This window comes from Hemiscyllium ocellatum, chromosome 23 (assembly GCF_020745735.1).
Source record: "Hemiscyllium ocellatum isolate sHemOce1 chromosome 23, sHemOce1.pat.X.cur, whole genome shotgun sequence".
NCBI classification, from domain to species: domain Eukaryota; kingdom Metazoa; phylum Chordata; class Chondrichthyes; order Orectolobiformes; family Hemiscylliidae; genus Hemiscyllium; species Hemiscyllium ocellatum.
Genome location: NC_083423.1, coordinates 20,915,520 through 20,930,575, shown reverse-complemented (window position 1 = coordinate 20,930,575; position 15,056 = coordinate 20,915,520). Strand labels below are relative to the sequence as shown.

The window sequence follows — 15,056 nt, the reverse complement described above, 5'->3', positions numbered from 1 at the left end:
GTGACTCTTCGAGCCTGTAGGAAGTTCCCTTGCATGTAATTAACACACAGCAGCTGGCTTATGTTATAGACATCAGACTGAAACGTTAGATCAGCACTTGCTTGATTTTTTTTCCCTCTGTACATTATGCAACAGGCTTTGTGAAGGGGGGAGGACAAAGGCATTTGGGGTGGGGTTTAAATAGAGAAAGGGGAATGAGAACTGAATGCTGCGAGAGTGACTGAGGTGTGTGTGTGTGTGTGTGTGTGTGTGTGTGTGTATATGTGTGTGTGTATGTGTGTTTGTGTATGTGTGCGAGTGTCTTAGCCAGCAAACAACCCAGCTTTATTTTGTTAACTCCAGCCTCTGTGCAGAAGAGAGAAAAACACACACGCACACATACACACACATACATACATACGCACACATACACATCCATACAATCAAGACTTTGCTGCTGCTGCTGAATGCTGCTGATCACCTTTTGAAGATGGTTGTGAAAAGTAACCCAGCGCCCCTCTTGTCTTTTTCTCACAGTGATTATGTCATCGAGGAGAAGACAGCAGTGCTTCAGAAGAAGGAGAACGAGGGATATGGCTTTGTCCTCCGAGGAGCTAAAGGTGGGATTTGCTGCATTCCTGATTCCCTTATTTTTCCTTTGTGAAACACCCAGGCACATAATAAGCTGGAATCGTAATGGTACAGCTGATCGCGAATTTGTATTTTGCCTGGGAATTTTTCACACTGCTTCTGTCATCCCTTGTGAATCCATCCAGTTTAACAGCTTGATCCTGTGTTGCTAGTTTAGTCTCAGCATCTTCAATCTTTGTGATACTTGCAACATGATAAGGAACCATTGTTATAACCGTATTGTAAAGATAAGCAGGGTGAATTCATGCTTTACCATAGACAATGTTCTATTCATCGTTCTTTTCATCGTTGCAGGCAGCATAACTGCAGCTAGAAAGAAACAACAGAATAGCCATTTTCATCTATCTTAAAAACTGACAGCTATGCCAAACACTGGTGTAAAAATATGGTTGACATATTTGCCTGTTTTGTAAATATTTCAGAATGAGCCATGTATGTGTTGGGAATAGCAGGTTTAGTAGATGGAGCACAGAATCACTGTTAAAAGCAGCTAAAGCCAGAAGCATCAGAGCCTTTCTCCCGAGTGCAGTTTTTTTTCTCAGAGGCTAGAAGGATACTGTCTTAGAATATAGTCAGAATGTACCCGTAAAATACTTGCCACACTTTGAGTATCTGTGTCAGTAGCTGCAGCATGTATGAGTGCATGTGTATGTATTGTGCATGTAACTGTATATGCACGGAAGTGAATGACCGCACTTTTCAGGATATGTACGTTAATCTGACTTCACAAAATCACATGTCCAGCTATTGATGCAAATGAAAACTATATATTATAGGACATATGGTACAGCTATCCTCAGATACAGAGCATGAATCCCATACTTCATAATGTATCACCATTTATAATGGCATTGCACACAGCAAAACTATAGGTCCCTTCACTACAATATGTATTCGGATTTATTTACCACCTGTTCTGTATAACAGACTTCACTGTCCATCCCATTATTGAATGCAAAATGATTTACTGTCTTACCTATCTTTTCTCTATAATCTCTGACCCTCCACATAATGAGATTTACCATTCTTCCTCACTTGTACCTAACAGATTCACTGACCGTTCTTTCTTTGTACAGAAACAGGATACATTGCAAAATCTTATTTTTATATATAATAGGATTTGCTGTCTGTTACTCTGTTATGTATAGCATTGTCCTTTCCTTCATGGATCAAATAGGATTCACTCTTCTATCTTCTAATGTGAATAACAAAGTTGTCTGACCATTCTTTTATTTTAAAGTAAAGGATTGACTGTCCTATATTGTATATAACAGGATTCAAAGTCCATTCCACTTTTATATCTAACTCTTCTCACTTCCCGTTTCTCAATCATATAGAACAAGATTCACTGTACATTCTGCTACTTGATATATAACAATATTCATTACCTGTTCCCATGCTGTATATGACAGTACTCACTGCCCATTCCTTGTAAATAAAAAACGTTGTCACTTCTTGTTCATAGATTGTATGTAGCAGTATTTATTGCAGCTTTGCTTAACTGCATATAACAATATTCATAGCCCATTCTTCAGTTGTAAAATAAAAATATTCACTGCTCATTCCTCAATTGTATATAAAAGTATTCACTGCACTGGTGCTCTATTGTAAATAATACTATCCACTGTTCCTTCATCTGTTATATGTAAAAGTGTTCATTCCTCTGTTGTGTATGATAGTATTCATTGTCAATTCTCCTGTTCTATATAACAAATGTATTCACTGCCAGTTACCTTAGTTTACCTGAGTATTCACAGTTCACTCCTCTCTTGGATAAAATAGCATTCACTACTCATTGTTTCCTAATGTGCAACATTGGTTACTGCCAGCTCCTCTGATTTATATAAGAGTTAACTGTCAGTTCCCCGTTTCTATATAACAACACTCATTGTCCATTCCACTTTTGTATATATAAGTGGTTACTGATTGTTTCTCTATATAACAAAACTCACTACTTGTTCCTTTATTGCACTTAACAGTATTCACTGTCTGTTCCACCAATATGAATTACAAAGTTCATTGCCAACTTCTCTACTGTATATAAGGATATTAACACTCCTTTCATTATTTTATAAGAAAGTAGTCGCTGATTATTTCTGTATTGTGTTTTTTTTTAATTCACTCTCACACTCATGGGATGGGGGCATCGCTGGCTGGCCACAGAAGGTAGAGGTGAGCTGCCTTCTTGAACTACCATGATGAGGAGGTGCCAGTGTTGGACTGAGGTGCATAATGTCAGAAGTCACACAATACCAGGTTATAGTCCAACAGGTTTATTTGAAAATACAAGCTTTCAGAGCACTGCTTTTTCATCAGGTAACTAGGCACAACTGCAGTTCACATGATGTGGATTGACCTCCAATGTCCTTAGGGAGGGAATTCCAGGATTTTTACTCAGCAACAGTGAAGGAACGGCAATATATTTCCAAGTCAGAATGATGATTGGCTTGGAGGGGAACTTGCAGGACGTAGGGTTCTCACGTATCTGGTGTCCTTGTCCTTCTAGATTTAAGTGGTCATGGGTATGGAAGGTGGTGTCGAAAGACCTTCAGTGAATTTCTACAGTGCATCTTGTAGATAGAACATACTGCTGTTATAAAATGTCAGTGGTAGAGGGAGTGGATGCTTTTATATGTGGTGCCAATCAAGCAGGCTGCTTTGACCTGGATGGTGTTAAAGCTGCACTCATCCAGATGAGTAGGGAGCATACCATCTCATTTCTAACTTGTGCCTTTAGGGAGTCAGGAGGTGAATTACTTGCCACAGAACTCCTAGTTCTAGCCTGTTGTTGTAGTCATGAAATATATATAGTGTATCCACTTGGGTTTCTGGACATAGATAACCCCAAGAATGTTGATAGTGGGGACTTCAGTGATAATAACACCATTCATTGAATGTCAGGATTGGGGGTCCAGCTAGATTGTCTTTTATTGGTGATAATAAAAACAGATGGAGCTTAATTTAGGTGCTGCATTTTGGGAAAGCAATCTTAGTAGGACTTATGTACTTAATTGTAAGGTCCGAGGGAGTGTTGCTGAACAAAGACTCCTTGGAGTATGTAAGTTCATAGCTCCTTGAAAGTAGAGTTGCAGGTAGTTAGGATAGTGAAGAAGGCATTTGGTATGCTTTTCTTTATTGGTCAGAGTATTGAGTACAGGAGTTTAGATTAGATTACCTACAGTATGGAAGCAAGCCCTCCAGCCCAACAAGTCCACACCAACCCTCCAAAGAGTAACCCACCCAGACCCGTTCCCCAACATTTGCCCTGAACACTATGGACAATTTAGCATGGCCAATTCACCTGACCTGTACATCTTTGGATTGTAGGAGAAACTGGAGCACCCGGAGGAAGCCCACGCAGACGCGGGCAGAATGTGCAAACTTCACACAGTCAGTCACCCAAGGTGGGATTCGAACCCAGGTGTTGTGAGGCAGCAGTGCTAACCACTGCGCCACCATGCCGCCGAATTAGAAGGTTATATTGCAGCTGTACAGGACATCGGTTAGGCCACTTTTGGAATATTGCATGCAATTCTGGTCCCCTTCCTATTGGCTGGATGTTCTGAAACTTCAAAGGGTTCAGAAAAGATTTACAAGGATGTTGCCAGGGCTGGAGGATTTGAGCTATAGGGAGAGGTTGAATAGGCTGAGGCTGTTTTCCCTGGAGCGTCGGAGGATAAGGGGTGACTGTGTAGAGGTTTATAAAGTCTTGAGGGGCATGGATAGGATAAATAGACAAAGTCTTTTCCCTGGGGTGGAGGAGTCCAGAACTAGAAGGTATAGGTTTATGGTGAGAGGGGATATATAAACTTTTTCAACTTTTTCACGCAGAGGGTGGTACGTGTGTGTGAAATGAGCTGCCAGAGGAAGTGGTGGAGACTGATACAACTGCAACACTTAAAGATATCTGGATGGGTACAGGAATTAGAAGGGTTTGGAGGGATATGGGCTGGGTGCTGGCAAGTGGGACCCAATTAGGTTGGGATATCTGGTCACCATGGATGCGTTTAACTAAAGGGTCTGTTTCTGTGCTGTACCTCTTTATGACTCTATGGTTATAGTCTGGCATTTGTGAGTTTTGAATGTTACTTACCACTCGTCAGCCCAAGCCTGAATATTACCCCAATCTTGTTGCATTGAACATGACTGGTTTCTGATGAGTCATGAATGGTGTTGAGCATTGTACTATCATTGGTGAACGGTCCCACTTCTGACCTTATGATGGAGGGAAGGTCATTGATGAAGCAGCTGAAGATGGTTGGGCAAAGGACACTACCCTGAGGAACTCCTGCTGAGGTGTCCTGGAGCTCAGATGACTGACCTCCAACAACCACAAGCATCTTCCTATTTGCCAGGTAAAATTCCACCAGCGGAGAGATTTCCCCATGATTCCTACTGATTCCAATTTTGCTAGGGCTCCTTGATGCCACACTCAATCTTGATCAAGAGCTGTAACTCTCACCTCACCTCTGGAATTCTGCTTTTTTGAACCAAGCTGAAAATGTGTTGCTGGTTAAAGCACAGCAGGTTAGGCAGCATCCAAGGAACAGGAAATTCGACGTTTCGGGCCAGAGCCCTTCATTAGGATGCTGCCTAACCTGCTGTGCTTTAACCAGCAACACATTTTCAGCTCTGATCTCCAGCATCTGCAGACCTCACTTTTTACTCTATGTTTGAACCAAGGCTGTATTGAGGTCAGGAGCTCGGTGGCCCTACCAGAATCCAAACAGGGCATCACTGAGCAGGTTATTGCTGAGCAGGTGCTGCTAGATACACTATTGATGACACCTTCTATCATTTTACTGATAATCAAGAGTAGACTGATGGGGCGGTATTTGGTTGTATTTAATTTGTTCCTCCATTGTATAGAACAGTATTCACTCTATCAAAGCAGAAATTCAGCAATCTGAAACAAAAACAGAAATTGCTGGAGGAACTTAACAGGTCTGGAAGCATCTATGGAGATAAAGCAAGAGACTGCAGTTCCAAAGATAGGTCATTGAATCTGAAGTGTTATTTCTGGTGTATCTGTATAGACGCTGTCAGACTTGCTGAGGTTTTCCAGCAATTTCTGGTTTTGTTTCAGATTTCCAGCAACCTCAGTTCTTTATTTCAGTATTCACTCCGTATTACTTTATTGCATCATTCATTCATTAGCAGTCCCTCACATAAGGGTGACTCTCTGCCACTCTCACGGTGAGTCCATAGGTGACTGTACAGACCGATGCAGCTGCCACAGGCTGTTACACATAGGGGAGGTGAAGGGTTGGGTGGGGTGTTGGTGTGGGAATGCACTCCTTTCTCTGATTACACCTGGCATCTGGTATTTCCTGATGGCAAATCTCGAGGCCTTCCTGGATGCTGCTCCTCCACTTTGGACGGACTTGGGCCAGTGATTCCCAGGTATCTGTGGGAATGCTGCTCTTCACCAGTGAGGCCTTCAGGTGTCCCTGAAGCACTTCCTCTGTCCACCTGGGGCTCCCCCTGCCGTTTCGGAGCTGGGAGTAGAAATCCTGCTTGGGAAGTCTCATTTACTGTGTCCGTTGCTCTTGATATGGTCTCCCCTACATTGTGGAAACAGGACGACAACTTGCAGTACATTTCAGAGAGCATCTCTGGGACACTCACCAAACAATCCCACCACCCCATGGCCGAACACTTTAACTCCCCCTCGCACTCTGCCAAAGACATGCAAGTCCAGGGCCTCCTCCACTGCCAAACCCTAGCCACCCAACACCTGGAGGAAGAACACCTCATCTTCTGCCTTGGGACCCTCCAACCACACGGGATCAATGTGGATTTCACCAGTTTCCTTATTTCCCCTCCTCCCACCTTATCCCAGATCCAACCCTCCAACTTGGCACCACCATCTTGAACTGTCCTACCTGTCCATTTTCTTTCCCACCTATCCGCTCCACCCTCATTTCTTACCTATCACCTTCACCCCCTCCTTTATTTTCCTATTGTACACTTACCATCTTCCCCCCAGCTGCCCCTCCACCCCCCCCCCAAACTCCATTTATCTCCCAGCTCCTTTGGCCACCCCATCATGCCTGATGAAGAGTTTATGCTCAAAACATCGACAGTCCCGCTCCCCAGACACCGCCTGGCCAGCTGTGCTTTTCCAGCACCACACTCTTTGGTCTCATTGTCAGTCATGTGGGCTCTATTGTATATGAGAGTATTCATTTCCCATTCTTCAGTTATATATTACAATATTTTGTGTACATTTCTCAATTGTATACACCAGCTTTAACTGTTTATTCCTTTATTGTTCTTCTGTTGTATATATGAGTATTAAGTACCCACTGCTCTACTGTATAACACAGTATTTGATACCTGCTTCTCTCTTGAGTATTGTGGTATTTACCACTCTTTCCTCCCTTGTCGAGAACAGCACATTCCTCCAGAATATATAATTGTCTTCTCTGCCTGTTCCTCTTCTGTATATAAATAGTATTTGCTGCTCATTCTTCTGTTGTATAAACCAACTTTCACTGCTTGTTCCTTTATTGTACAGAGTAGTAGTCACTGTCTGCTCTTCTGTTGTATACTACTGATTAATCTATTGTGTGAAACAGTATCCACTGACTGTTCCTCAACAGTATAGTAACAGTATTCACCAATATTTAGTGCTAGTTCTTCCATTAACACCACAGTTTTAACTGCTCATTTCTCTATCGTATCGGGCAATATTCACAGTCCACTCCCTTATTACATTCAACAGTTTTCACTGCTTGCTCCTCCACTGTACAGAACATTATTCACTACTAATTTGCTACTGTATGTAATGTTCGCTGCCCATTCTTCTACAATATAATTGGATTCAGTGTCTGTTTCAAAATTGTATCTCACTGGCTATTGCTCTGTTGTGTGAATCAGCATTCCTTGTCCACTCCTCCCTTGTATACAAGAGTATTCATTGCTTTCTGTTCCATTAAATAGAACACATATCAATGATCATTCCTGTAGTGATTCTAAGTATATTAACTGCCCATTTCTTTACTGTATGTAAATAGCACCCACTATCCTGTTCTCAATTCTGTATAACAGCATCTTATACACTCCTCTCTTGTACATAAGAATATGCACTTCTCGCTCATCCATTCTGCTAGTGTATATAACTCCTTAACTGCCCATTTATCCACTCTATGATACAGTTATCTCTGCTTATTCCTCTATTGTATACCACCATATTCATTACCCATTAATGTACTGCCCAGAACAGTATTCAGTATTCACTATAAAACAGAATTCACCGCTGTTCCTCAATTATAGATGTGTAAAATCACTGCTCATTCCTTTATTGTATGTAACAGTATTTACTGCCCTTTTTCACTTCCCATTCTTCTATTCTAAAACAGCATTCACTGCTCATTCCTCTATCCTGTAAAACATCATTCACTGTCAAACTTTCCCATTGTAATTAACATTGTTCGCTGGCCATTCCTCCATTCTAAAGAACAGTATTCAGAGCTTGTTCTTTTATTGTATGAAAGTGTATTCACTCCTAGTTCCACGACTGTATTCTCTGCCATTCCATGTATATAACAGTCTCACAGTTTGTTCCTCCCTCATTGTATACAATAATATTCTCTGCCAATTCATCACTGTTTGTTGCTTTATCAGATATAATAGAATTCACTGCCCGTTACTCTGTTATAATAGTATCATAATATTCACTGCCCATTACTCTGTTATAATAGTATAATAATATTCACTGCCTGTTCATCTTTTGTGTAGACCAATATTTATTGTTGATTCCTCTACTTTGTATAACATTATTCATTCATTCCACTATCATAAATGACAGAATTAACTGCTGATTCCTCTATTGTATAAACCATTATTCACCGTCCATCCCTCTATTTTAAATAACAGCATTCACCACTTGTTCATCTATTCCCTTTAAAATAATTCATTTTGCATTCTTTACTTCTATGTAAACATATTAACTACTCATTTTTCTATGATATATTAAAATATTCACTTCTCATGTTTTATTGTTTAAAATAAGGCCACTGTCCATTTAAGGAATGGAATAGTATGTAAATATCTCCTTATGTAACAGTATTCATCATCCATTCATCTCTTGCATAGAATTGCTTGTTCCCGCATTGTGCAAAATATTCATAGCCTATTCCTTTAAGGTATAGAACAGGATTCATTATTTGTTTGCCTCTTGTATGAAATAATATCAAATGGTTGTCTGGAACGGAATTTGCTATCCATTTCTCTGTTGCATGTAATAATATTACTGCTCAATATACTTTGGGGATGCATCAACACTCTTATCTTGAAGAGTGTTGCAAATTGAAGATGTTCAGTTATAATTGCAATCAATCTGAGTCTTTGAAAATTAGTCATAATCTAGCCTTTCAGGTTTTACAAAGTAGTCATAAATACTGGTAATTGAAAAGTTTATTGGGTTCACAGAAACTTTTTGTGGGAAAAGAATTGCAGGAGGGAGACTTTCAGCTTCTGGGGTGTCTTCCTTACTGACCATTGGATCTGTGATGTGTCTGAGGTAAATTGCCCATACTTTTGCAAGTTTGCTCTTGGTAAGATTCATCACTTGGCCAGCTACCTGTACCTGATTAAGTAAGATTTCCAATTGTGTTACATGGTCTTCTCAGGTATTGCTGTATGTTAGTACATCAACCAAATAAATCATACAATTGGTTACTTTGTTTACAACTTGGTCATCATGCTTTAGAAAGTAGTAGGAACATTTTTAAACTCAGTGGCCTGACAATGATGAGGTCACCCATTTGATGGAACAAAAGCAGGTATTTCCTGAACTCTCAATATACCTGCTAGTATCTCTTCAATAAAAGCATCTTAGTAAGGAATAAGGTGCTGTCAATCCTATCAGTATAGTCTTCCACGAAATTGGGTTATGACTCTGTTTTTGTTACTGCACTTACTTTCTATAATCCTTGCAGAATCAAGTTGATCCATCGAGTTTAGGAATTAATACCCCGGGGAACTCATAAGACTGTAAGACGTAAGAACAGAAGTAGACCATTCAGCCCATTTGGTATGCTCTGTCATTCAATGAGATCATGACCAAACTGATAATCTCAACTCCACTTTCCAGCTTTTAATTCCATTATTGGTCAATAGTATAATCTTAAAAAGATGATCATCCATTTCTTATTTCTCAGTTGCACCTAAATAACTTCCCTGGACATAGTCCCAGGAATATTCTCCCTAATTGTAGCCATAATGTTACCTTTCATCAAAAATGCCACTCCCCCTCCCCTCCTGCCCCCGCTTTCAGTGCTTCTTAAAGCATTTGTATCCTGGAACATTAAACTGCCAGTCCTGTCCATCCCTGAGCAACATCTCTGTATTTGCTAGGATATCCTAGTCCCATGTTCCTCACCGTGCCCTGAGTTCATCTGCCTTACCCATTAGGCCTTTTGCACTGAAATAAATGCAGTTTAATTTATCAGCCCAATTCTCTGCTTTGTTTCTGCCTGCCCTGACTGTTTGACTTGCTCCTTTTCCCAACTGTTTCAGACTTATCTCTTCTTTCACTATCTCCTGGGTGGGCCCACGCCCCACCTCACCCGACCGCTGCGCACCCCCGCTTCCACCCCTTGCTAGTTTAAATCCTCCCAAGCAAATCTCCCTGCCATTATGTTAGTCCCCTTCCAATTCAGGTGCAATCCATCCTCCTTTTACAGGTAACATCTGCACCAGAAGAGATTCCAATGATCCAAAAATGTGAATCCATCTCCCCTGCACCAGCTCCTCAACCATGCATTCATCTGCTCTATCCTATTCCCATTCTCGATAGCTCATGGAACTGGGAGTAATCCAGATGTTACTATCCTCAAGGACCTACTTTTAAATTCCTGCCTAATTTGTATATTATCTCCTCAGAACCTCATACTTTTCTCTTCCTACATAGCTGGTTCCGATGTTGACACAAATACTTTTTCTTCCATGATCTGGAATGTCTACCAGATAATTCACTTAATTGCCTTGTACAAACCACTAAATCTTGCCTTCACAAGATCAAATGGAAATTGTAGATTCATTTGGTGTGTCTTTAGTATCAAATTACAGAAAGTCCAGATCTTTATCCCAGTCATGGAGATGTTCATTAAAATTGGCTTTAATCATTGTTTTGAGTGTGACAGTATCTCCCCAAAGGTTCCTATGCTGATGGATGATATATTGTGGACTGGAACTATCTTCTCCCCAAGTTACACATTTTAAGCATAAAATTGGAAATATAGTTTGACTGTATTTCTATTGATAGTCCATCACCACTTTAGCTGTGATTGTTCTCAAAGAAATAGCCTTCTGGAAACTGCTGTCATATCTGTAATGTTGAGTATATATTGGTGTCCCATTTTCATGTTCAGCAATAGTTGTCCATATTCTACTTGCACCCTACTGACAGTTCTCAAATCCTAATTAGAGTATTAAAGCTGCTAATTGTATGTTGAGGCTTTCTCACTATTTGACATGTTTACAAAAACTTCACTGCATCCTAATGAAACACTGGTCAATAGAAATGCTGTTTCATCAATATCTGAGTTTTTTGTATTCCTACATTTCTTGTCTTGGAAATGTAGTATGCTAACTGCAATGTCTTTTTATAACATCTGGGGTAGTACAGATAAACAATCCTTAATCTGAAATCCAAAGGATTTTTCCTGAAGTTTTTTTCTCATTAACAAGTTTGTGTGGCATGCACAGTTAAAGCAACTCCACCCCCATTTGACCCACATCACTCAGACGTGACGTAGCAGCACAGCCCAACATTGGCAGACATCAGTTCTGTCTCAGTGCTCATAGCAATCACAGGTGGGTTTGCTGTCTGGTAATTTTGTTTGTATTTTACAGTGAAAATGTCAGTTAATCCTTTATCCAAAAAATTCCAAAATTTGAAAGACAGCTGGTCCTGAAGGTTTTGGTTGGAGGATTGTCTACCTGTACTACTATCTAATGAACAATTGACCACTCTTCATCCTTAAGTCTGTGAGAAGATCTCCACTTGCTCATCAAAGCCCCATTTTTAACATGTTAACACTCTGGAACTCTCTGAGCCTCAACTTTAATGTGGATTAAGTGCGTTAAACTTGCTTAACTCTACTCTATTTGTTGAGTCTCAATTAAACACTTGGAATAATCCCCATCTTTAAAGAAAACTTTGGCTATCTTAATAACTACTTGTGGTATACCTTTGACCTCTGGTGATGGCCTTTGTTTAACCATTGATCTGGCCACCACATGGAAATGAAAAATACACTGAATTTGTTCTTGTAATTGTTTTGTCTCTTACCTCATCTGGATTTTCTCTGATTACGGGCGATGCTACAGCTTTCACTCCTGCCACATCATTACCTAAGAGTACATAAACACCACAGGTAACTTCCAAACAACCTCAACTATCCCTGTTCCAGTCATTAATTCACAGTCGAACTGCACTTTGTGAAAAGGAATGCATATTTACTCTCCACTAATTCCCTTTACAAACATCTCAGAGGAAAGAAATTATGTCATCCACCAGCAAAAGTTGCTCCACTATCCCTTAATAATGTGTGGACTTAGTTGCTACTGTATCCCTTAATATAGTATGGATTTAGCTGTATCATTTGACAAATAAACTAAAGTAATTTATATCTCCCATTTATTTATCTATCTCTCATCTATCAGCTCTCCTGAACGCACAGCAGAGTTTACCTTTGGTCCCATGATTGTAGTTAAAGCTACAGGTTGATTTGTTCTGTAAATGTGCTAGTCTCCTTTTTCAGAAATAGAGTTTAGATCAGAGTGGTGCTTGAAAAGCACAGCAGGTCAGGCAGCATCGGAGAAGCAGGAAAATCGGCATTTCAGGCAAAAGCTCTTCATCAGGAATGTTGGGCTTTCTCAGAAACACTGTTATGAACCTAACTGAGTCCCATGGGCTTCACATGCAACTTCCAGAATTCTGAACAAAGGTTCATGACAATGGAAATGATTAGGTATCTAATTTTCACTTCCATCCTCAGGACATCACTTTTTCATCAGAGGAGGAATTCCCAGAGTATTCCCAACTCTCCCTTCTTTATCCTGGTTACTTGTCCTCCTTTCACTGTTCCATCTTCTATCAATGTTTGGTTTATGGTGGTGAGTGCGAGAAGGCGTAATTTTATGGACAAGCTTATAATTGTCAGCCATCCCTGCTGCCTGTCCAGCTGTTGCAACCCTCTGGTTTTCAACATGAGGTCTAATTACTAGAGGAAGTGAATTTTTAAATTGTTCTCAGAGACTAATTTCTCTATGAGCTTCATATATGGCATTTTCTCCCAATGCCTCTATCAAACATGTCATGACTTAACCGGGAAGAGTGTGTGATAGTAATGCCCCACTGTTCTACAAGCCATCGCAAAATGCAAAATATCCCAATTAGACCACCAAGAAGTCCAATTTATATGACTCACTGCTATTCAGCATAAAGGCAATTCATATGCCATTACAGAAAATATGTATTTTTCTTGTAACACACTTAACTTACCAAATGGCAGAGAAAAGAAAGGATTACTAATATACTATTCTGCAATTTAAACTATATCCCTTTAGAAACTCTTAAACACACACTCACTCTCACACAATTAAAATGTACAAAAGACGGACAGTTTAATGCAGATAGAATGAGAGGGAAAATGCCAGGGAAGATACAATTCGATTTCAAAGGTGCAGGTCTCAAGGATAGGTAAAATTGTCTCTTACCATTCCTTTTGATTTCAACAATGATGTTGGTGCTTTTTGTCTGTAAAGGGATGTCCTTCACTTTGACAGTCTATCTGGTGGACCTAGGCTCACCACCAACCTTCACATTCAAAGGGCTATTCTCCAGCATTTCAGACAACTCCAGCAAAACACAACCATCAAACACATCTTATGCTCAATCTCCTTGACTGCATTTCGCAGGGATCATTTCCTCTGGGACACTCAAGTCCATTCCACAACTACCCAAACTACCCCTCTCCCATGGCACCTTCCCATATAACTGCAGAAGGTGCAACACTTGGTCCTTCACCTCTTCGCTGCTCACTCCCCAAAGGCCTAAACAGTCTTTCCAGGTGAAGCAGCATTTCACCTGTACTTCCTCTGATCTTGTGCATTGTATTTGCTGCATCCAATGCGGTCTACTCTACATTGGAGAAACTAAACGCAGACTGGGTGTCTGAACACTCTGCTCTGTGTGCAAACAGGACCCTGACCTTTCCATAGCCGGTCATTTTAACACAGCGTCCTGCTCGCATGTTCACTTTTCGGTCCTCAGCGTGCTGCAGTGTTCCAGTGAATCACAGTACAAACTGGAGGAATAACATCTCATCTTCAGATGAAGCATTTTAAAGCCATCTGGACTTAATATGGAGTTCAACACCTTCAAATTGTGAGCCATTTCTTCCTTTTCTTTTAACTTGTTATCATGTCTTCTCTCTCTCTCTCTCTCTCTCTCTCTTTCTCTCTACACCCCCTGCCGAGGGTCTGAAAACAAAAAGACATTTCACAGTCCACCTGGTTTCCTGTCAACAAAATCGAATTGTGGACAAACATAAACTAATGGAAGATGTTTACTTAAGATTGCAATCAATCTGATCTTGTGTGTTTGGAAATTGGTCACAATCCAGTTTGTCAGGTTTTAAAAGGTAGTCAGAAATACTGGTTTTTGGGTTCTCAGTGCTTCTTTTGAGGAAAGAAATTTGGAGGAAAATGTTCAGCTTCGGGGATATCTTCCTTATTGACCCTTACGTTTATAACAATAGAAAACTATTTCCAGAAATGGTTGCTAGACAACCATTTGCATAGAAGCCTCCCAGTCTTTTCAAAACTAGATTTTCCAGTAATTTAGTGCCACCAACTCTTAGTTCCTTGATAACTTTGCTTGACCTTTTCGCCAAGTCCCTTGACTTTACTGTAAACAGGAGGTGACTTACAACACACACCAAACGTTTGACTTGATTCCTTGATAAAATCATGTATAAAACCAGAAAGTAGCCAAACTGTTCCATATTATCCAATTTTTCACATAGTCCTTAAGTATGAATGTGTATTCTCAGCGTCTTCATTTAACTCAGCAACAAAAGCAGAAATTTCTGGAAAACCTTAGCAGTCTGGCAGCATCCGTGAAGAGAAATCAGAGTTAACGTTTTGGGTCCAGTGATCCTTCCTCAGAACTGATCCAGTTCCAAATCTCTTCTGGTTTTTACGTTCACCTAACTGCTAACTACCCATTCCTTGATTGTACATGGCATTACACACTGCTTGTTTCTCTATTGTAAGAAACAGTTTTCATTATCTATTCCTTTATTATAGGTAGTAGCATTAACTGATCATTCATTTATTGTGTGGTACAGTATTCACTGCCATTCCTCTACTGTATGCATTGTACCGTTCCCCTGTTACATATAACAGTA

At 40.3% G+C, this 15,056-nt stretch overlaps 1 protein-coding gene across 1 annotated transcript in view; it reads left to right on the top strand.

Moving 5' to 3' along the window:
- shank3a (SH3 and multiple ankyrin repeat domains 3a) overlaps positions 1 to 15,056 on the top strand; it is a 994,510-nt gene that overhangs the window by 723,194 nt on the left and 256,260 nt on the right. Inside the window, exon 15 of the mRNA XM_060842760.1 lies at positions 517 to 599. Coding sequence (XP_060698743.1) covers positions 517 to 599 — 83 coding nt within the window. The remainder of the gene's footprint in view (positions 1 to 516; positions 600 to 15,056) is intronic.